The sequence below is a fragment of the Oncorhynchus gorbuscha genome, linkage group LG19 (assembly GCF_021184085.1).
Source record: "Oncorhynchus gorbuscha isolate QuinsamMale2020 ecotype Even-year linkage group LG19, OgorEven_v1.0, whole genome shotgun sequence".
Taxonomy (NCBI): Eukaryota; Metazoa; Chordata; class Actinopteri; order Salmoniformes; family Salmonidae; genus Oncorhynchus; species Oncorhynchus gorbuscha.
The window spans coordinates 60,968,971-60,991,811 of record NC_060191.1 but is presented as its reverse complement, the minus strand read 5'-3'; the positions used below and the strand labels follow the sequence as shown (position 1 = coordinate 60,991,811).

The window sequence follows — 22,841 nt, the reverse complement described above, 5'->3', positions numbered from 1 at the left end:
ATCAGCACTCTGTGGGCCCATTCTGTGAGCTTGTGTGGCACTTTGCAGCTGACCAGGGCAGCTCTCGCAGGGCAGAAATTTGACGAACTGACTTGTTGGAAAGGTGGCATCCTATGATGGTGCCACATTGAAAGTCCTTGAGCTCTTCAGTAAGGCCACTTTATTGCCAATGTTTGGTCTATGGGGATTACATGGCTGTGTGGGTGATTTTATACACCTGTCATCAAAATGAAATAGCCAAATCCACTCATTTGAAGCGGTGTCACACTATACAGAAGTATGTGATTTCTCTATAAATGGCCTTAAGTTAGTCGAAGCATTTCACTTTATTTACAACTAGATATTCGTTGCGTAACGGAACAGAGCCACTCCCAAAAATCATCAGACTGTAGAGAACTTAATAAAACCACCAGTTAAACTCCCCAGACCAGGTCTTCTTTCTCTTGTCTGTTGGTAAAGCTGTGTTAAATGAAGCTCTGCTGCTGTTAATGACGTGACAGAGCGAAAGTGTTAGCTTGAGCTAGCTGTCTCCTCAGTGAAGAGCCTGTCTACACCTCCGTGTTTGTGCAGAGAACATGACAGAGAAACATCAGCTCTAACGGAGCCGCTAAAGCTTTCATTCTGCACACAGCGAGGTGTGGTGGGGGGTGGAGGGAGTCATCGTCAGACCATTATCTGAATGATTAACTCCCTCCCTCACCCTCTCCCTCCCAGTTCCCTCTGTATGAATGGTTTACCGCTAAAGAGCCTTTTCAAAGCCTCCCATAATCATTATCTGATACCAAATAGAATCAATTGTAATTGCTTTTTTAAAGCAGAATCAATTTGAGATAATGTACAAAGACATCTGCAAACAGAATTGTGGCGGTGGTGATGGTGGTGGTGGTGGCGGTGGTGATGGTGGTGGCGGCGATGGTGGTGGAGGCGATGGTGGTGGGTGGTGGTGGTGGAGGCGGTGGCGGTGGTGGCGGTGGTGGTGGTGGTGGTGGTGGAGGCGGTGGCGATGGTGGTGGTGGTGGCGGTTATGGTGGAGGCGGTGGCGATGGTGGTGGCGGCGATGGTGGTGGTGGGGACGGCGGTGGTGGTGGTGGCGGTGGTGGCAGGGCACGGCGCATCTATTTACTCCCAGAATCTAATCACTGCAAGTCAAGACCTCTACACAGCCAAGAACAGCAGTCGGGGAGAAACAGACTTTAAAGACAGGCAAGGGAAAAAAACATGAATTAATACTCTAATGTCCTGTTATTAGCATAAAATGAACAGATGCATGTTTCAATTGTCTGTCTGGATGGAGAGATATAGCAGAGCGATGGATCATATTGTATCAATGTGGTTTATTTGGAGCCTTGCTGTGTTTTGGAGGTACCCCCGTCACTGTGTCAGAGAGAGAGAGAGAGAGAGAGAGAGAGGAAGGGGAGGATGAGAGAGGGGGGAGAAAGGGAAAGAGGATAAATTGATTTAACAGGAGTTTTGACTGATCGGTTTTTATTTTCCTGTGAAAGGATCAAAAAACAGTCTCTCCTTCTTTGTAATAGCTTGTCTGATTGGCTGTGTGGGGAATTATGACTCGATAAACACAGAACATGAAATTAATTCCAGCCATCCCTTCTTTCTTTGCTTTACTATGGTGTTCTGTAGGTTTCTTAGTGTCCACGGTGATAGATAAAGCAGTATGTACTGTAGGCATGGCATGGCCATTTCTTATGATGTCTTTCATCCACTCCTACCTCTGAAAGTCTGTTTCATTTGTCACAAATCAATACTCACATCCACTATCAATCTCTGAACATGGATTTATACATTAAGCCTGGGCGTTTGGCTTGTTCATAAGTGATCATAGCCAAGGTCAGTCTGAACCTTCTGTATATCTGTGTTGATTTCTATTTCTTTGCTGTTGGGCTTCCCTATCTGTTCCCATGGCAACAATTACCCAGGGGCCTCGTCAGGCAGCACAGACCTTCTCCCCGCCCCCAGCGCCTCCACCAATTGGACGGCGTCCCTGGTGACGGACAGTGAGCGGGACAGCGACCTCATCTTCCGGTTTGACGGGCGGCAAGCGGCGAAGATTCCGGACCAAGTGGTACCACAGAACCTGACTGATCAGTTCACCGTCGCCACGTGGATGAAGCATGGCCCCACTCCTGGACTGAGGGCGGAGAAAGAGACCCTGCTCTGCAACTCTGATAAGACAGGTTAGAAGAGGGGAAGGAAGGTAGGAGGGAAGAGAGAGGTGTGGCTGGGAGAGAAGTAAACTGGGAAGGGCTGTGTGGAGAGGGGCGGGAACATGGAATGGATGTGTTCTAATGGTGGTAGGTGTGACCTATCAATAAGGGGTGTGGTCTACTGACATGAATGGGTTTATCTTCACTTAAGAGAAGGTGTCTTAAGTCAAAGATTGTGGTAATTTTAGGGAAGCTGTGTTACCTTGACGTGCTCTTCTCTTTCCTCATCCCCTCTAACACTACCCTCATCCCCTCAGAGATGAACAGACACCACTACTCCCTTTACGTCCATAACTGTCGTCTGGTCTTCCTGCTCCGGAGAGACTTCACCCAGGTGGACACCTTCAGACCTGCAGAGTTCCACTGGAAACTGGATCAGGTAGGCTACACAGTAGGCTGTGTCCATCTCTGATATTCATGTGTAATGGAATGTACCACTAAAGAGGGACAACTTGTCCTTACGATCGTGCTGTCTATGAAACATGATTTGATGTTCAGATGGCCTGAACTGACCACAACACCTAAAGTCCTTCATCCCAGAACCTCTCTAAAAGCCTCGATGCACAGAGCAGTTGAGACCGTTTTAGACCTAGACATATGAAGACCATCTATATATTGAAAAGATTTCCTTCACGTGTGTGTGTGTGTGTGTGTGTGTGTGTGTGTGTGTGTGTGTGTGTGTGTGTGTGTGTGTGTGTGTGTGTGTGTGTGTGTGTGTGTGTGTGTGTGTGCGTGCGTGCGTGCGTTTCCTCTGGGGATGAACAGGAGTTGGCAGTGAGGATATGTTTGTCTGGAGATACACTGACTCTTGGCCAAGCCTAGTGGGCTGACGTGTGTGTGTGTGCATGTACAGTGTGTGGGTGTGTGACAGCAGCAGCTCCCTCTCGCCTGAGGAGGTGAGTCTGTCTCAAGGTCGGCCAGGTCACCCTAACTGTCAGTCTCCAGACCCTGAAAGCAGCTCTCTGTTTGCACAAAAGAGACGTGCAGCTGAGGCGGGGTCGGTGAGAGGCAGAGTGCGGGGGCTGCTGGGTAATTTGAGGACAGATCACTGGCTGTGATTGGAGGAAGGAAAGGGGGTCAGAGCGTGACCTTGTGACTGGGGTTGACCTCTTGTGAGTCACTGTCTGAAGAAGTTCTGTAACATTCCGGAATACAACACAGTTAGACAAGACATGGCAGCCTGTCTCTCCACATCTCTCTCAACTGGAGTCATCTAGTTACTCTTCCTTCGTCTATTTCTTGCTCCTTTGTGCCCAGTTCTGTCTAAATTAGCCAGCTTGGTTAGAAATGGGGCAAGGGTTGGGGCCAATTCCATTTGAATTCCAGTCAATTCTGAGAATTGGAATTGGAATTTCCATGTAAGTCTTGAATTGACTGGAATTGAAATGGAATTGACCCCAAATCTGACTGTGGCAAATCTGACTGTGAGTTTTTAAAGGCAAGATTGCACATTCTGGGATTGGAGGGTAGATAAACCATACTTTCCCTACTGAATTAAATGTTAACACTACCCGTTAACACTACCCAATAACACTACCCGTTAACACTACCCGTTAACACTACCTGACAACACTACCCAATAACACTACCCGTTAACACCACCCAATAACACTACCCGTTAACACTACCTGTTAACACTACCCGTTAACACTACCCAATAACACTACCCGTTAACACTACCCAATAACACTACCCGTTAACACTACCTGTTAACACTACCCGACAACACTACCCAATAACACTATTAACAGAGCTTCTATGTCTCGAAACATCATCAGGCCCGCAGGCCTCAAGGATGGAGAGAGAGATATAGAGAGAGAGAGAGTGAGAGAGGAGAGAACGAGATGGGATAGAGAGACCATGGGGGGGGGGGGTGTTTGAGACAGAAATATAAGTATTTTTGTGAGTTCCATTTCTCTCTCACTGATTTTCTGTCGAGCCAATCTTTCTTAAATGTGATGTTGATTCAGTAAAATGAATGTCTTCGGGGCACCATTTAGATGTGGACGATCTGTGGTTCCTGATTTGCTGATGTGGGGTGTTTTTTAAATATTAGTTTTATTTTTTTAAATCACCGTCAAATCATCCTTGTAAATGACAGTAAGCTTTAGGCCTGTAGACAATTCCCTCTTCTAGTTTTCATTCTCTCTATGTCTGGGTGATGTTGGGGGACATTACCCTTATGTAAACACACAAAACACTGTATTGCCCAGACAATGTCTAGAGGGAGGTTTTTAAACTTTGATTTAATGTCGACTGCACCAACTGGCCACACAGAACACACACACACAGAACAAACACACACATACACAGAACACACAGAACACAAACACACACAGACACACACAGAGATACACACAGAGATACACACTCCATGTTTTAGACTTTGAAGGGCCTCTTCTACACTCCCTCTCCTCTCTCCCTCTCTGTCCTCCTAAGCCCCTGTTCTGACAGAGGATCTAAGAGCTCTCTCTCCCTGCCCCATCCACTCCTCTCCATCTCTCTCTGCCACCCCCCCCCCCCCACTCCACTCCTCTCCATCTCTCTCTGTCCCACCCACTCCATCTCTCTCTCTGTCCCACCCACTCCATCTCTCTCTGCCCCCCCACCTCTCTCTGTCCCCCCCACTCATCTACACCTCTCTCTGTCCCCCTCAACTCCATCTCTCTCTCTGTCCCCCTCCACTCCTCTCCATTTCTCCCTGCCCCACCCACTTCTCTACATCTCTCTCTGTCCCCCTCCACTCCATCTCTCTCTGTTCCCCCTCCACCTCTCTCTGTCCCCCCTCCATCTCTCTCTGTCCCCCCATCTCTCTCTGTCCCCCTCCACTCCCTCTGTCCCCCCTCCACTCCTCTCCATCTCTCTCTGTCCCCCCACTCCACTCCATCTCTCTCTGTCCCCCCCCACTCCACTCCATCTCTCTCTGTCCCCCCCCACTCCACTCCATCTCTCTCTGTCCCCCCTCCACTCCTCTCCATCTCTCTCTGTCCCCCTCCATCTCCCTCTGTCCCCCCTCCACTCCTCTCCATCTCTCTCTGTCCCCCCACTCCACTCCATCTCTCTCTGTCCCCCTCCACTCCTCTCCATCTCTCTCTGTCCCCCCCCCACTCCACTCCATCTCTCTCTGTCCCCCCTCCACTCCTCTCCATCTCTCTCTGTCCCCCTCCATCTCCCTCTGTCCCCCCCCTCCACTCCTCTCCATCTCTCTCTGTCCCCCCCACTCCACTCCATCTCTCTCTGTCCCCCTCCACTCCTCTCCATCTCTCTCTGTCCCCCTCCACTCCTCTCCATCTCTCTCTGTCCCCCCCCACTCCACTCCATCTCTCTCTGTCCCCCCTCCACTCCTCTCCATCTCTCTCTGTCCCCCCACTCCACTCCATCTCTCTCTGTCCCCCCTCCCTCCTCTCCATCTCTCTCTGTCCCCCCTCCATCTCTCTCTGTCCCCCTCCACTCCTCTCCATCACTCTCTGTCCCCCTTCATCTCTCTCTGTCCCCCCTCCACTCCTCTCCATCTCTCTCTGTCCCCCCTTCATCTCTCTGTCCCCCCTCCACTCCTCTCCATCTCTCTCTGTCCCCCCTGCACTCCCTCTGTCCTCCCTCCACTCCTCTCTCTCTGTCCCCCTCCACTCCCTCTGTCCCCCTCCACTCCTCTCCATCTCTCTCTGTCCCCCACTCCACTCCATCTCTCTCTGTCCCCCCCTCCTCTCCATCTCTCTCTGTCCCCCCTCCACCTCTCTCTGTCCCCCTCCACTCCTCTCCATCTCTGTCTGTCCCCCTCCACTCCTCTCAATCTCTCTCTGTCCCCCCTCCACTCCTCTCCATCTCTCTCTGTCCCCCCACTCCACTCCATCTCTCTCTGTCCCCCCACTCCACTCCATCTCTCTCTGTCCCCCCACTCCACTCCATCTCTCTCTGTCCCCACCACTCCACTCCATCTCTCCCTTCCCCGCCCACTCCTCTCCATCTCTCTCTGTCCCCCTCCACTCCTCTCCATCTCTCTCTGTCCCCCTCCACTCCTCTCCATCTCTCTCTGTCCCCCCACTCCACTCCATCTCTCTCTGTCCCCCCCCACTCCACTCCATCTCTCTCTGTCCCCCCCACTCCACTCCATCTCTCTCTGTCCCCCCTCCACTCCTCTCCATCTCTCTCTGTCCCCCTCCATCTCCCTCTGTCCCCCTCCACTCCTCTCCATCTCTCTCTGTCCCCCCACTCCACTCCATCTCTCTCTGTCCCCCTCCACTCCTCTCCATCTCTCTCTGCCCCCCACTCCACTCCATCTCTCTCTGTCCCCCCTCCACTCCTCTCCATCTCTCTCTGTCCCCCTCCATCTCCCTCTGTCCCCCTCCACTCCTCTCCATCTCTCTCTGTCCCCCCCACTCCTAAGAAAAACTCCATCTCTCTCTGTCCCCCTCCACTCCTCTCCATCTCTCTCTGTCCCCCCTCCACTCCTCTCCATCTCTCTCTGTCCCCCCACTCCACTCCATCTCTCTCTGTCCCCCTCCACTCCTCTCCATCTCTCTCTGTCCCCCCCCACTCCACTCCATCTCTCTCTGTCCCCCTCCACTCCTCTCCATCTCTCTCTGTCCCCCCTCCATCTCTCTCTGTCCCCCTCCACTCCTCTCCATCACTCTCTGTCCCCCCTTCATCTCTCTCTGTCCCCCTCCACTCCTCTCCATCTCTCTCTGTCCCCCCTTCATCTCTCTGTCCCCCCTCCACTCCTCTCCATCTCTCTCTGTCCCCCCTGCACTCCCTCTGTCCTCCCTCCACTCCTCTCCATCTGTCCCCCCCACTCCACTCCATCTCTCTCTGTCCCCACCACTCCACTCCATCTCTCCCTTCCCCGCCCACTTCTCCCCATCTCTCTTTGTCCATTCCTCCTTGCGCTGCTCCTGCCTGTCACCACGCTGCTTGGTCCTGTTGTGGTTGGGTGGTTCTGTAACGGCTTTCTTCCTGGGAAGGAGAGGAGGACCAAAATGCAGCGTGGTTAGAGTTCATGGTTCTTTAATAAGAGAAACTGAACATGAACAAAATACAAAACCGTGGCGAAACAGTCCTATCTGGTGCAGAAAACACAAAGACAGGAAACAACCACCCACAAATCCCAACACAAAACAGGCTACCTAAATATGGTTCCCAATCAGAGACAATGACTAACACCTGCCTCTGATTGAGAACCATATCAGGCCAAACATAGAATTAGACAAACTAGACACAAAAACATAGAATGCCCACCCAGCTCACGTCCTGACCAACACTAAAACAAGGAAAACACACAAGAACTATGGTCAGAATGTGACACATGGTAGGCATACATCGTCTTTTTACCAACACAAAATAACAAAGACAAAAAAAACGAAAGCGCACAATTCTGTAAGGCTAAGAAACTAAACAGAAAACAAGATCCCACAAACTCAGGTGGAAAACAGTATGATAGAGACAACGATAGTCAGCTGCCTCTGATTGGGAACCACACTCGGCCAAAAACAAAGAAATAGAAAATATAGAATTTCCCACCCGAGTCACACCCTGACCTAACCAAACATGGAGAATAATAAGGATCTCTAAGGTCAGGGCGTGAAAAAAGTTCTGAAGTAAAAATAATTGGAAGTACTATTTAATACATTTTTTGGTGTATCTGTACTTTACTTTACTATTTATATTTTCTTACTCCATACATTTTCCTTGGCACCCAAAAGTACTCGTAACATTTTGAATGCTTAGTAGGACAGGAGAATGGTCCAATTCACGCACATACCAACAGAGCATCCTGGTCATCCCTACTGCCTCATTCCCACCACATGTACAGACCCCTATCCCCGAATACTGTTCTTTTGTGTTTTCATATTGCTAATTTAGCTGCCCTGACACAAAATGTAGAAAAATAACTGCATCCCTTCGACTAAACCTGTACTTTAGCCAAAATATAAACTGTTGGGAGGAGAATACCTCTCCCAGAGCTGAGAACCAGCTAGTGATCAGGTCAATCATTCTGACCAACCTGGGACACTGTAAGAACAGATGTGCCAGAGTTTCAGACTCGGCACAGAATGGACACCCTTCCCCAACAGTAGGATCCAGATGTACCAGATGCATGTTGGTGGCTATGGCTCCATATATTATCCTCCATTGAAGGGCAGCTGTCCTCTTATCAATTGGCAGTTTGTGTAAAGACTGCCAACAGCCTTTTGGGGAGACACCTGGACGAAACACCTCGTCGGTTTTACACCTTCCAGGGAAGACGCACGGGACACTTTTACAGATTTTGTACATGGCCTTCTTTCCCACTTCCTTTAACTCCCCCAGCTCCGGGGTATTTAAGAAAAGCAGCATCCCCACGTCCTCCTCTAATGCCCCCATCGCAGCACTAACATTCAGCACAGGGAACACATAATCCAGACCCTCTGTCCTCCTCTAATGCCCCCACCGCAGCACTAACATTCAGCACAGGGAACACATAATCCAGACCCTCCGTCCCCCTCTAATGCCCCCACCGCAGCACTAACATTCAGCACAGGGAACACATAATCCAGACCCTCTGTCCTCCTCTAATGCCCCCACCGCAGCACTAACATTCAGCACAGGGAACACATAATCCAGACCCTCTGTCCTCCTCTAATGCCCCCACCGCAGCACTAACATTCAGCACAGGGAACACATAATCCAGACCCTCTGTCCTCCTCTAATGCCCCCACCGCAGCACTAACATTCAGCACAGGGAACACATAATCCAGACCCTCTGTCCCCCTCTAATGCCCCCACCGCAGCACTAACATTCAGCGCAGGGAACACATAATCCAGACCCTCCGTCCCCCTCTAATGCCCCCATCGTAGCACTAACATTCAGCGCAGGGAACACATAATCCAGACCCTCTGTCCACCAATCAGAATTGGAAGTATTAGTCACATACTGCCGATGAATTACTGGCAAGTTATTACAGACCTCAGCTACGACGTTCCTCAGTAGGCGAGATGATCAGATCCCCCCTCTTTCTCCCAGCTCCTCCAACAATCTGCTCCTGCTCCACATCAGATGACCCAGCTTAGTACACCCCACGCCTAACAGGCATGAACGTAGGCTGGCTGAACCCGGAACACTGGACTGGATGGCAGTATTGTAAAAAAGACGCTCTTCAAAAAGCCGGCCTGACGGGACTTGACAAAAACTCTCAAAGCCTGCATAAAAGACTCATAAAATGGAGTCAAGCCAGACAAATAACCCACTCCAGCTTTAAGAGGAAAAGGTGCTTGTCTAAACCCAAACAGCTCGCTCTCCTCATCAATGTACAGGCTGTGTGGACCCAGCTAGAACTGTCACAATACAACAGTCTCTGGGCTGCTTGAAGCCAGAAAGCCATGATCCTTGAAGAAATGTCCAACAAACCTTGTCCACCAGACCTTGTCCACCAGGCCTTGCCCACCCTCGTGCAGTGACAGGTACAGGGCTGCAGCTTTAATCCTGTGTTGTCCAGACCAAAATAAATTGACAAGGGTCCACTGAAGCTCTTGTATGGCTGTAAAATCATTAGTCTGTGCCACAGGGTAGAGGCAGCTAGATTATTGGTTACCAGCACCCTTCCTCTATAAGACAGCTGGGGTCACACCCATTTATACCTTGACAGTCTGGCACACACTTTCTCCACTACACCCTCCCAGCTCCTTTTCTGAAAGACACAAAGTCAACCCCACACAAAGTCAACCCCCCAAAGTCTTCATCCCTTCTCTGCCCCACTGAATCCCCCCTGGTAACCATGGAGCGTACCCCATCTGAAGACCCCTGGTAGCCGTGGAGAGGACCCCGTCTGAAGCTGACCTGCCCACAGCGCTTCACTCTTTCCCCAATTGACTCTTGCTGAGGAGGTCCCCTAATACACCTTGAGAGTGTTTGAGAGAACCATAACTTCTTGACGCTACCCATCCCTGTCGTGGGATCATTTTCGTCGGCAACCGTCAAATAATATTACAAGAAAATATTCATATTCATGAAATCACAAGTGCAATATTGCAAAACACAGTTTGGCATTTTGTTAATCCACCTGTCATCTCAGATGTTGAAATTATGCTTTACAGAGAAAGCAATCCAAGCATTTGTGTGGCGGCTTTGCTCTGTAGCGCAAAAACTCACTCTGAGAGCCCCCACCTATCCACTTACGCAATGTGATCTTTCACACTCATTTTTTTAAATAAAAGCCTGAAACTATGTCTAAAGACTGTTGACATCTTAGGAAAGCGAGAGAAAATGGAATCTGGTTCATATCCCTTTAAATGAAGGACAGGCACGCATAGGAACAGAAGGGAAGGGTTTCAAAATAAGACACACTTCCTGATTGGATTTTCCTCAGGGTTTCGCCTGCAATATCAGTTCTGTTATACTCACAGACAATATTTTGACAGTTTTGGAAACTTTGCTTCAAGAGGTTAACCTCGCCTCCTGTAATAAATCATCTGAAAACAGATGATCATCTGCAAACACAGACAGTGCAATCGTGGGACTCTTCATAACCCCTGGCACGGAGAAACCAGTAAGCCTTGCTCTTAAAAAACAAAGCATTGGTTCAATTGCCAGACAATATAACAGACCGGAATTTGGGCATCACTGCCTGATACCCCTTTGGATGGGGATGGGGCAACTCTAACCACCCCCCACCTTCACCTTTACATGAGGCCCCAGCATACAGTAAAATCATCCCAGACAAAAACATCCCCAAACCCAAAGGCCTTCATTGTTACGAACAAGTACCGGTGGTCCACATGGTCATAGGCCTTCTCCTGATCCAAAGAAATTAAACCCACATTCACATCAGACAGTTTACAAATGGCTAGAACATTATTAGAAACATCAACAATAGTATGGTCAGGTACACAGGAAGACTGGTCCTTGTGAACTAACAGCCGCAGATATTCTTCAACCTGTTTGAGAGACATTTAGATACAATTTTATATTCTGCACACAGCAATGCAACAGGTCAGCTATTTTTTAGAAGAGCCAAATCCCCCTTTTTTGTCAACAATGAAAGCACAGCACGTTGACAGGATACAGGAAGAGAACCCTCATGAAAAGATTCACACACCATTTCATAAACCTCCCCCCAATATCCCCAAAACTGCTTATAGAACTCAGATGGTAAACCATCGATGCCAGGGGCTCGGTCTGATGAGAGCTGCATAACTGCTGTAGACAGTTCCTGGAGAGTAATGTCAGAGTCCAAATCAACTCTCTGCTCGGGGCCCAATTGAGGAGGTCCATGTAACAGCTGTTCAGTACACAGAGAATCAGAAACCTCCGCCGTATAGAGGGCAGAGTAGAAGTCCACGGCATGTTGTTGCATTTCACTGTCATCCGTGGTCACCTTCCCATCAGGAGACGAAGGCAGACCATCAGTTTGCATTGTAATGTCGACTGCCCTAGGTTATATAAAAAAGTGCTAGGAGCATCCATATCCTTGGGGTAGCAAAGCGAGACCTAATTAAGGCACCCTTCACTCTTTCATGTAGAAACAACTTCAGTTCATGTCTCTGTAAGTTCATGACTAGTCCGGGGTCATTCTGACTGAGCAACATCAATTCAATAGATTTGATGTCCTGTTCAAGGGCCCTGATAGTCTCATTAACTTCAATACGAGACAGAGCAGTATACTGTTGACAAAACACTTGTATTTGGGTCTTCCCAACCTCCCACCATTGTCTGAAGGACTCAAAATTCCATTTAGTAACCCTCCATTTTTTTTACAAAACAACATTTTTCACAAAACATGACATCAAGTAACAATTTAACATTAAAGTACCAATAAGGTGATGAGCTTCATGGACAGGACAAGTGAATATCAACAGACACATTATGGTGATCAGAGAAACCCACAGGCAAGTCAGTTAAGAACAAATTCTTATTTTCAATGACGGCCTAGGAACAGTGGGTTAACTGCCTGTTCAGGGGCAGCATGACAGATTTGTACCTTATCAGCTTGGGGATTCGAACTTGCAACCTTTCGGTTACTAGTCCAACGCTCTAACCACTAGGCTCTAACCACTAGGCTACCCTGACCACTGCGCCACTCGGGAGCATCTCCTCCACTACCTGGGAGACTAGCCCCACCTGAAACCCCTCCTGTACCCAATTACTTGTACCAGGCATCTCCTCCGCTACCTGGGAGACTAGCCCCACCTGAAACCCCTCCTGTACCCAATTACTTGTACCAGGCATCTCCTCCGCTACCTGGTAGACAAGCTCTGCATTACCCCCCTCCTGTACCCCATCACTCGTACTGGGCATCTCCACCCCAGTCTGAGAAAATGGCTCTCCAGATACGTTCTTACCTCCTACAACAATATTATTCTGCTGCTTAACATTCCCCTCTGGTACAAGTTGCAACTCTGCGCCCTCAACACAGACAACTTGTTCCTCAGCAACAGGTACTTGTGGCTGCTCTACCGTTGTCGGCCCACCTCTCCCTACATCAGTGGGCCCAGGCGTTACGAGTACCACCTGCACCCTTCCCTCCGCCTTCTCCCTTTTCGGGCAAGCATGTCGATTATGGCCAACATCCCCACACTCAAAATACTGTTGACTACCCGTACTAGCATAAGCCATATACAGTCTCTTGTCATACTTGACTTTAAACTCCAAAGTCTGCTCCGGTGAGTCCAAAAACATAAATACCTGTCACCAAAACGACATAACCTGTTTCAAAGCTGGGTGTTTGCAACCCACTGGACAATCTTAATTGTACTTGCAAACTTACCAAACCACAATAACTCGCGCTCCAATAGCTCCTTGGGAAAAAACGGCAGTGCATTCTAAATCATTACCCTTGTTGACAGAGAACAAAGTGGCGTAACTTGAATAAACATACCTTTAAGAAGTACACCATTCTCAACCATTCAATCAACAAGACGCTTTTCTTTAAGAAACACCACCAACGCTTTATGAGTGCACACATTTATTGGGTTGAGGTGGAGGCATGTGTCAATATCTCTGACAATGTCTGTAGAGTATCTGTTAAACATCTGAACAACAACAATTGTACACCACAAGACACCCACCTCCAACTAATAATTAGAAGGACGGATATATCTTAGAACCTATATATGGTCGCTTATATTGGGTGTAATGTTGAGTGTAATTCCAGTCCACTTCATTTCCTGTGTGACTGCTGTGTTCCATCCCTCTGTCTGTCTCTACTCTCTATCTATCTCAACAGCCTATCATTATCTCTGGGACATTATTTATCGCTCATACAGGCCTCCTCCTCCGCTTCCTCCACATAATCACATTCTGTCCCTAACACACACATTTATATAGAGGAGATGAAATCAGCATTTATTATACACATCATTCTCTACCTCTTACACTGGCTCAGTCTTTTCCCCTCTATCTGTCTATTGCTTCCTTTTCTGGATGTAATCGCTCTCTTTTATGAGTAGCAGAAGTGCCTCTTAGTTGTGTGGAATGGTGTTGATGTGGTTACTAAATGACAGGGAGGTGGAGATATGTGTTCTATTAGCACTGCACATTGTGGAGAGAGAAGGAGACAGGAAGATAGAGGAAGAGAGAGACGAAGAGAGACGGAGAGAGAGGAAGAGAGAGGAAGAGAGAGGAAGAGAGAGGAAGAGAGAGGAAGAGAGAGGAAGAGAGAGGAAGAGAGAGGAAGAGAGACGAAGAGAGACGAAGAGTGAGGAAGGGAGATGTCGTGTCTTTGGCTATGCCGGATTACGTGATATGACATGCTATTCTATAAAATCATTTCTCCGTAATTAATATTACCTGATTGAGCTAATCATGTGAATGTAATTAACTAGAGAGTCGGAGGGCACCACAAAATAATATTTATAGAGCTGTTATCTTCCAAATAAACTCTTAAAGACCTAGTAATATTTTACATCAATAGCAGTCAATATTAATCGTCATCTTAATTCAGTCTCATCTGAAAGTTGTAAATTCTTGGTTATCTGCACGATCCCTGGCTAACAATTGGAATCAGCAATACAAAATTGGGTTTAATTATTTATTTACTAAATACCTAACTTATCACACAGAATTACACAAACACATAATTAAATCATAACTTGATTACACATTACGTCATAAAGGAAAACGTGCCTTGCGGGCAGAACAGATATGACAGCATGTTACACAAAAGAAAAGGGGTTGGGTTTGAGTGAAGGAGCAGGAAGACTGAGGAACAAAGGCTGAAGCTGTGCTATCGTAAATACAGTATCTTATGCAATTTAAATTACCACCCATTTGGAAAAGGAAAATGCAATAAATATTTACTCTGAGCTGCGCTTCGGTAGGTTGGTCGTAGATGGAAGGTCGTGTTGCCCAACCCAGTCCTTTGAAGAATGTCTCTGGTTGTCAATTATTACATTGTAGTAACGTCGTTGTGTGATAGACGGGATACTCTGCCTGTTCCTTCCTAACCCTCGTTTGCATCTGCTGTTGCTAACTCAATGGCCAGGAGGTATCACTTCTGTAGTGAATAAGAGTTCAAAGTTCATACCATTCGCAACCAAAGCTCACGCTGATGTTGGCTTCGTTCTGTAGTTATTATCTGAACCATTCTGACATCGGACCGTCGTCCTCACGTCCTCTGAACAGGAGGTTATATTGTCGTCAAGGGCTTATATAGGAAGGGAGAGGAGGGCGTGTTTGAAAAGTTTTATAGCCCATGTCCCTTCACAGGGGCGGGCCACTGGTGAGCAGAGCCCTTTCTTCTGAAAACCCAAATCTCACATTTTAGAAGCTAAAATCACATTTCACCCCATCACGAATAATTTCATATTCAAACATTTAAATTGAACAACAATTCCATGTGAATCCGATAACTCTGATGTGTAGACTTTCCACGATAGAGTTAGTCATCTTATCATTGATGAGAATGTCTCACATCACAGAACTGACATCATATTCATTAAGTACCACCGCATATGTTCCATTGGTCGGATTACCAGAATATAGTCCATTTCCCCCCACCTTCTGATGTTCCCAGAATCTCTATGTTAAACAAGGGTTTTGCAAATGTAACCTCAGTAGGGTAGAGAGAGGAAAAAGGGTGTGTTCTTTGTGGTTACTGTAGATCTATGTTGTCTGGGTTAGATGTTTCCTTTGTGGTGTGGATCTACGTTGTCTGGGTTAGATGTGTTCTATGTGGTGTGGATCTATGTTGTCTGGGTTAGATGTGTTCTATGTGGTGACTGTGGATCTATGTTGTCTGGGTTAGATGTGTTCTATGTGGTGTGGATCTATGTTGTCTGGGTTAGATGTGTTCTTTGTGACTGTGGATCTATGTTGTCTGGGTTAGATGTGTTCTTTGTGGTGTGGATCTATGTTGTCTGGGTTAGATGTGTTCCACGTGGTGTGGATCTATGTTGTCTGAGTTAGGTGTGTTCTATGTGGTGTGGATCTATGTTGTCTGAGTTAGATGTGTTCTATGTGGTGTGGATCTATGTTGTCTGGGTTAGATGTGTTCTTCGTGGTTACTGTGGATCTATGTTGTCTGGGTTAGATGTGTTCTTCGTGGTTACTGTGGATCTATGTTGTCTGGGTTAGATGTGTTCTTCGTGGTTACTGTGGATCTATGTTGTCTGGGTTAGATGTGTTCTTCGTGGTTACTGTGGATCTATGTTGTCTGGGTTAGATGTGTTCTTTTGGTGTGGATTACTGTGGATCTATGTTGTCTGGGTTAGATGTGTTCTGGGTTAGTGTGTTACTTTGTGGTGTGGATCTATGTTGTCTGGGTTAGATGTGTTCTTCGTGGTTACTGTGGATCTATGTTGTCTGGGTTAGATGTGTTCTTCGTGGTTACTGTGGATCTATGTTGTCTGGGTTAGATGTGTTCTTCGTGGTTACTGTGGATCTATGTTGTCTGGGTTAGATGTGTTCTTCGTGGTTACTGTGGATCTATGCTGTCTGGGATGTACAGACTGAGATAGTCAGTTATTTCAGAATGGGCTTCAGAGGGATTAACCATAGAGGGGAAAGAGGGGATAGAGAGAAGGGATGGGATGGAGGTGTTAATCTAGTTTTGCGGTGGTGTGGTGAATTTGGCATGGGGGCTGAGATAGATACTCAAGGTTGAAGTAATGAACGTAAGGGATTGGGGTTTGAGGATGGGGGTGACTCTCTCTCTCTCTCTCTCTCTCTCTCTCTCTCCTCTCTCTCTCTCTCCTCTCTCTCTCTCTCTCTCTCTCTCTCCTGTCTCTCTCTCTCCTCTCTCTCTCTCTCCTCTCTCTCTCTCTCCTCTCTCTCTCTCTCTCTCTCTCTCTCTCTCTCTCCTCTCTCTCTCTCTCTCTCTCCTCTCTCTCTCTCTCTCTCTCTCTCTCTCTTTTTTTTTCTTCTTTTCACTCTCCCTTCACTCTGTACTTTGTTGAGCACAGGAGGGTATAAACAAACCAATCTGTTCCAGCAGACACACAGTGACCTGGACCGTCTGCTATCTAGTGCCAGAACCACTGGACTGACAGAGCGAAGAGAACACATTCCCTCCGCCAAACCAGGAGTGCCCCACTTAATAGCAGCACCAAGCTTTAGGCCTGCCTGGCCTGGTTCCAAACCAATCGCTGCCACACTCATCTACTTGTCAAGGGCTGTGTCCCAGTAGAATATGGAAAAAAAATCATTTTGTTGTGTCCTTTCCTTCATGCTCGCTGATCTGGAAAGTAGTGCCGGGTCAAAGTATTGAGGTGGAACACCATATGTGCCTTTCACATGTCAGTGGTCATGGAGAGGAGATGAGTGGCAAAGAGAGGAGAGGAGAGGAAGGCAGCCTGATTGTGATTTGTCTGCATGGGTTCATCCATCAGAATAACAAAATATATGAAGGAACATAAAGGCAAAGTTCCCAAGAGCAGGTGAAACTATTCTTTTAATTTCTGTTTTACCCTCTTTTCTTATTTTGGCAAATTGTATTTCTCTTTTTTCTCATGTTTTCTTTATCTCTTTCTCTGCATGCTCTCAGTTTATAAAATAATTATTTTCATTGGACTAGTTATGAGACCACACAATGCACTCACAATATATTTTACTGACAAACAGTGGTGTGAAGTACTTGAGTTAAAATACTTGAAAGTACTAATTAATTCATTTTGGGGAGGTAACTGTACTTTACTGTTCATTTAAATTTTATTTCACTAGATCCATAAGTGCTCATTACATTTTCTAATTCACACGTTTATCAAGAGAACATCCCTGGTCATTTACATTTACATTTACATTTAAGTCATTTAGCAGACGCTCTTATCCAGAGTGACTTACAAATTGGTGCATTCACCTTATGACATCCAGTGGAACAGCCACTTTACAATAGTGCATCTAAATCTTTTAAGGGGGGGGGTGAGAAGGATTACTTTATCCTATCCTAGGTATTCCTTAAAGAGGTGGGGTTTCTGGTGTCTCCGGAAGGTGGTGATTGACTCCGCTGTCCTGGCATCGTGAGGGAGTTTGTTCCACCATTGGGGGGCCAGAGCAGCGAAAAGTTTTGACTGGGCTGAGCGGGAACTGTACTTCCTCAGTGGTAGGGAGGCGAGCAGGCCAGAGGTGGATGAACGCAGTGCCCTTGTTTGGGTGTAGGGCCTGATCAGAGCCTGGAGGTACTGAGGTGCCGTTCCCCTCACAGCTCCGTAGGCAAGCACCATGGTCTTGTAGCGGATGCGAGCTTCAACTGGAAGCCAGTGGAGAGAGCGGAGGAGCGGGGTGACGTGAGAGAACTTGGGTAGGTTGAACACCAGACGGGCTGCGGCGTTCTGGATGAGTTGTAGGGGGTTGATGGCACAGGCAGGGAGCCCAGCCAACATCGAGTTGCAGTAATCCAGACGGGAGATGACAAGTGCCTGGATTAGGACCTGCGCCGCTTCCTGTGTGAGGCAGGGTCGTACTCTGCGGATGTTGTAGAGCATGAACCTACAGGAACGGGCCACCACCTTGATGTTAGTTGAGAACGACAGGGTGTTGTCCAGGATCACGCCAAGGTTCTTAGCGCTCTGGGAGGAGGACACAATGGAGTTGTCAACCGTGATGGCGAGATCATGGAACGGGCAGTCCTTCCCCGGGAGGAAGAGCAGCTCCGTCTTGCCGAGGTTCAGCTTGAGGTGGTGATCCGTCATCCACACTGATATGTCTGCCAGACATGCAGAGATGTGATTCGCCACCTGGTCATCAGAAGGGGGAAAGGAGAAGATTAATTGTGTGTCGTCTGCATAGCAATGATAGGAGAGACCATGTGAGGTTATGACAGAGCCAAGTGACTTGGTGCATAGCGAGAATAGGAGAGGGCCTAGAACAGAGCCCTGGGGGACACCAGTGGTGAGAGCGCGTGGTGAGGAGACAGATTCTCGCCACGCCACCTGGTAGGAGCGACCTGTCAGGTAGGACACAATCCAAGCGTGGGCCGCGCCGGAGATGCCCAACTCGGAGAGGGTGGAGAGGAGGATCTGATGGTTCACAGTATCGAAGGCAGCCGATAGGTCTAGAAGGATGAGAGCAGAGGAGAGAGAGTTAGCTTTAGCAGTGCGGAGCGCCTCCGTGATACAGAGAAGAGCAGTCTCAGTTGAATGACTAGTCTTGAAACCTGACGGATTTGGATCAAGAAGGTCATTCTGAGAGAGATAGCGGGAGAGCTGGCCAAGGACGGCACGTTCAAGAGTTTTGGAGAGAAAAGAAAGAAGGGATACTGGTCTGTAGTTGTTGACATCGGAGGGATCGAGTGTAGGTTTTTTCAGAAGGGGTGCAACTCTCGCTCTCTTGAAGACGGAAGGGACGTAGCCAGCGGTCAGGGATGAGTTGATGAGCGAGGTGAGGTAAGGGAGAAGGTCTCCGGAAATGGTCTGGAGAAGAGAGGAGGGGATAGGGTCAAGCGGGCAGGTTGTTGGGCGGCCGGCCGTCACAAGACGCGAGATTTCATCTGGAGAGAGAGGGGAGAAAGAGGTCAGAGCACAGGGTAGAGCAGTGTGAGCAGAACCAGCGGTGTCGTTTGACTTAGCAAACGAGGATCGGATGTCGTCGACCTTCTTTTCAAAATGGTTGACGAAGTCATCTGCAGAGAGGGAGGAGGGGGGAGGGGATTCAGGAGGGAGGAGAAGGTGGCAAAGAGCTTCCTAGGGTTAGAGGCAGATGCTTGGAATTTAGAGTGGTAGAAAGTGGCTTTAGCAGCAGAGACAGAAGAGGAAAATGTAGAGAGGAGGGAGTGAAAGGATGCCAGGTCCGCAGGGAGGCGAGTTTTCCTCCATTTCCGCTCAGCTGCCCGGAGCCCTGTTCTGTGAGCTCTCAATGAGTCGTCGAGCCACGGAGCGGGAGGGGAGGACCGAGCCGGCCTGGAGGATAGGGGGCATAGAGAGTCAAAGGATACAGAAAGGGAGGAGAGGAGGGTTGAGGAGGCAGAATCAGGAGATAGGTTGGAGAAGGTTTGAGCAGAGGGAAGAGATGATAGGATGGAAGAGGAGAGAGTAGCGGGGGAGAGAGAGCGAAGGTTGGGACGGCGCGATACCATCCGAGTAGGGGCAGTGTGGGAAGTGTTGGATGAGAGCGAGAGGGAAAAGGATACAAGGTAGTGGTCAGAGACTTGGAGGGGAGTTGCAATGAGGTTAGTGGAAGAACAGCATCTAGTAAAGATGAGGTCGAGCGTATTGCCTGCCTTGTGAGTAGGGGGGGAAGGTGAGAGGGTGAGGTCAAAATAGGAGAGGAGTGGAAAGAAGGAGGCAGAGAGGAATGAGTCAAAGGTAGACGTGGGGAGATTAAAGTCGCCCAGAACTGTGAGAGGTGAGCCGTCCTCAGGAAAGGAGCTTATCAAGGCATCAAGCTCATTGATGAACTCTCCGAGGGAACCTGGAGGGCGATAAATGATAAGGATGTTAAGCTTGAAAGGGCTGGTAACTGTGACAGCATGGAATTCAAAGGAGGCAATAGACAGATGGGTAAAGGGAGAAAGAGAGAATGACCACTTGGGAGAGATGAGGATCCCGGTGCCACCACCCCGCTGACCAGAAGCTCTCGGGGTGTGCGAGAACACGTGGGCGGACGAAGAGAGAGCAGCAGGAGTAGCAGTGTTATCTGTGGTGATCCATGTTTCCGTCAGTGCCAAGAAGTCGAGGGACTGGAGGGAGGCATAGGCTGAGATGAACTCTGCCTTGTTGGCCGCAGATCGGCAGTTCCAGGGGCTACCGGAGACCTGGAACTCCACGTGGGTCGTGCGCGCTGGGACCACCAGATTAGGGTGGCCGCGGCCACGCGGTGTGGAGCGTTTGTATGGTCTGTGCAGAGAGGAGAGAACAGGGATAGACAGACACATAGTTGACAGGCTACAGAAGAGGCTACGCTAATGCAAAGGAGATTGGAAGGACAAGTGGACTACACGTCTCGAATGTTCAGAAAGTTAAGCTTACGTAGCAAGAATCTTATTGACTAAAATGATTAAAATGATACAGTACTGCTGAAGTACTGCGCAAGATATGGCGGGCTCACTAAACAAATGTTTTGTTTGTAAATTATGTCTTAGTCTTGGGAGTGTGCCCTGGTCTGTTGGGACTCATTGTAGAGACCAAGACCAGCATTTGGTGTCTCATAGTAGAGACCAAGACCATAATGTGGGTCATCATAGTAGAGACCAAGACCAGACTGTGGTTCATCATAGTAGAGACCAAGACCATACTGGGGTTCATCATAGTAGAGACCAAGACCAGACTGTGGTATCTCATAGTAGAGACCAAGCCCAGCATTTGGTTACTCATAGTAGAGACCAAGACCAGCATTTGGTGACTCATAGTAGAGACCAAGACCAGACTGTGGTCCATCATAGTAGAGACCAAGACCAGACTGTGGTGTCTCATAGTAGAGACCAAGACCAGACTGTGGTTCATCATAGTAGAGACCAAGACCAGACTGTGGTGTCTCATAGTAGAGACCAAGACCAGACTGTTGGGTTTAGAGCTGCAGAGGTTTTCTCTTATCAAAGGCAGCTAATTCACTATTCCAATCTGTTTGTAGGTGGGACGTTTAGCACATTCATACCTTTTTATTACTTACCCTCTCCTTCCTTCATATACCGTATTTCCTAGATGGCATTGTCATTTCCCTTGCACCCTATCACCTTCCATTCAAGTTCTGAACAACCATGTCTCTCTCTCCCTGCATGTCTCTCTGAGTGTTTTCCAGACCAGTGTGGTCATGGAGAGGGAGTCAGGGAGGCTGGGAGAGATTCTGTTGCCTCCTACTCTGCTGGTGTGGTGGTTAGTATTCCCAGAGAGCAATCGGGCCACTCTAACAGCACAACTGAATTAGCAGGCGCTGGAGAGTTCATTGTGCTGTTGACTTTCTGTCCCCTGTGGGAACACACTGTAATTGCTACTCTAATTAGTATTTTTCTGCCATGCAGCCAGTAATTCATAGTCACCTTCAAGCAAATTCAGCCAGGCAGGCAGGGAGACAGACTGACAGCCAGGCAGGCAGGCAGGGAGACAGACAGGGAGACAGGGAGGCAGGCAGGGAGACAGGCTGACAGGGAGACAGCCAGGCAGGCAGGGAGACAGCCAGGCAGGCAGGGAGGGAGTTAGACAGGCAGCCAGGCAGGCAGGGAGACCGCCAGGCAGGCAGGGAGGGAGACAGGGAGACAGCCAGGGAGGCAGGGAGATAGGCAGGGAGGCAGGGAGACAGGCTGACAGCCAGGCAGGCAGGGAGAGAGACAGGTTGACAGCCAGCCAGGCAGGCGGGGAGGGAGGGAGGCAGTGAGGGAGGGAGGGAGGCAGGCTGACAGCCAGGCAGTCAGGGAGGCAGACAGGGAGACAGGCTGACAGCCAGGCAGGCAGGCAGGGAGACAGGCTGACAGCCAGGCAGGCATGCAGGGAGGCAGACATGCAGGGAAGGAGGCAGACAGGCAGCCAGGCAGGCAGGGAGAAAGGGAGACAGGCTGACAGCCAGGCAGGCAGGGAGGGAGGCAGGCAGTGAGGGAGGGAGGCAGGCTGACAGCCAGGCAGTCAGGGAGGCAGACAGGGAGACAGGCTGACAGGCAGGCAGGGAGACAGGCTGACAGCCAGGCAGGCAGACAGGGAGACAGGCTGACAGCCAGCCAGGCAGGCAGGGAGGGAGGGAGGCAGGCTGACAGCCAGGCAGGCAGGCTGACAGCCAGGCAGGCAGGGAGACAGGCTGACAGCCAGGCAGGCAGGGAGACAGACAGGGAGGCAGGCTGACAGCCAGGCAGGCAGGCAGGGAGGCAGACATGCAGGGAAGGAGACAGCCAGGGAGGCAGGGAGACAGCCAGGGAGGCAGCCAGGGAGGCAGGGAGACAGCCAGGGAGGCAGCCAGGGAGGCAGGGAGACAGGCTGACAGCCAGGCAGGCAGGGAGACAGACAGGGAGACAGGCTGACAGCCAGCCAGGCAGGCAGGGAGGGAGGCAGTGAGGGAGGGGGAGGCAGGCTGACAGCCAGGCAGGCAGGGAGACAGACAGGGAGGCAAGATGACAGCCAGGCAGGCAGGGAGACAGACAGGGAGGCAAGATGACAGCCAGGCAGGCAGGCAGGCAGGGAGGCAGACATGCAGGGAAGGAGGGAGACAGGCAGGCAGGGAGGCAGGGAGGCAGGGAGGGAGACAGGCAGGCAGGGAGGCAGGGAGACAGCCAGGCAGGCAGGGAGGGAGACAGC

At 49.2% G+C, this 22,841-nt stretch overlaps 1 protein-coding gene across 1 annotated transcript in view; it reads left to right on the top strand.

Moving 5' to 3' along the window:
* LOC124006326 (calsyntenin-2-like) overlaps positions 1-22,841 on the top strand; it is a 521,555-nt gene that overhangs the window by 412,183 nt on the left and 86,531 nt on the right. The window contains exons 7-8 of the mRNA XM_046316283.1: positions 1,935-2,192; positions 2,480-2,601. Coding sequence (XP_046172239.1) covers positions 1,935-2,192; positions 2,480-2,601 — 380 coding nt within the window. The remainder of the gene's footprint in view (positions 1-1,934; positions 2,193-2,479; positions 2,602-22,841) is intronic.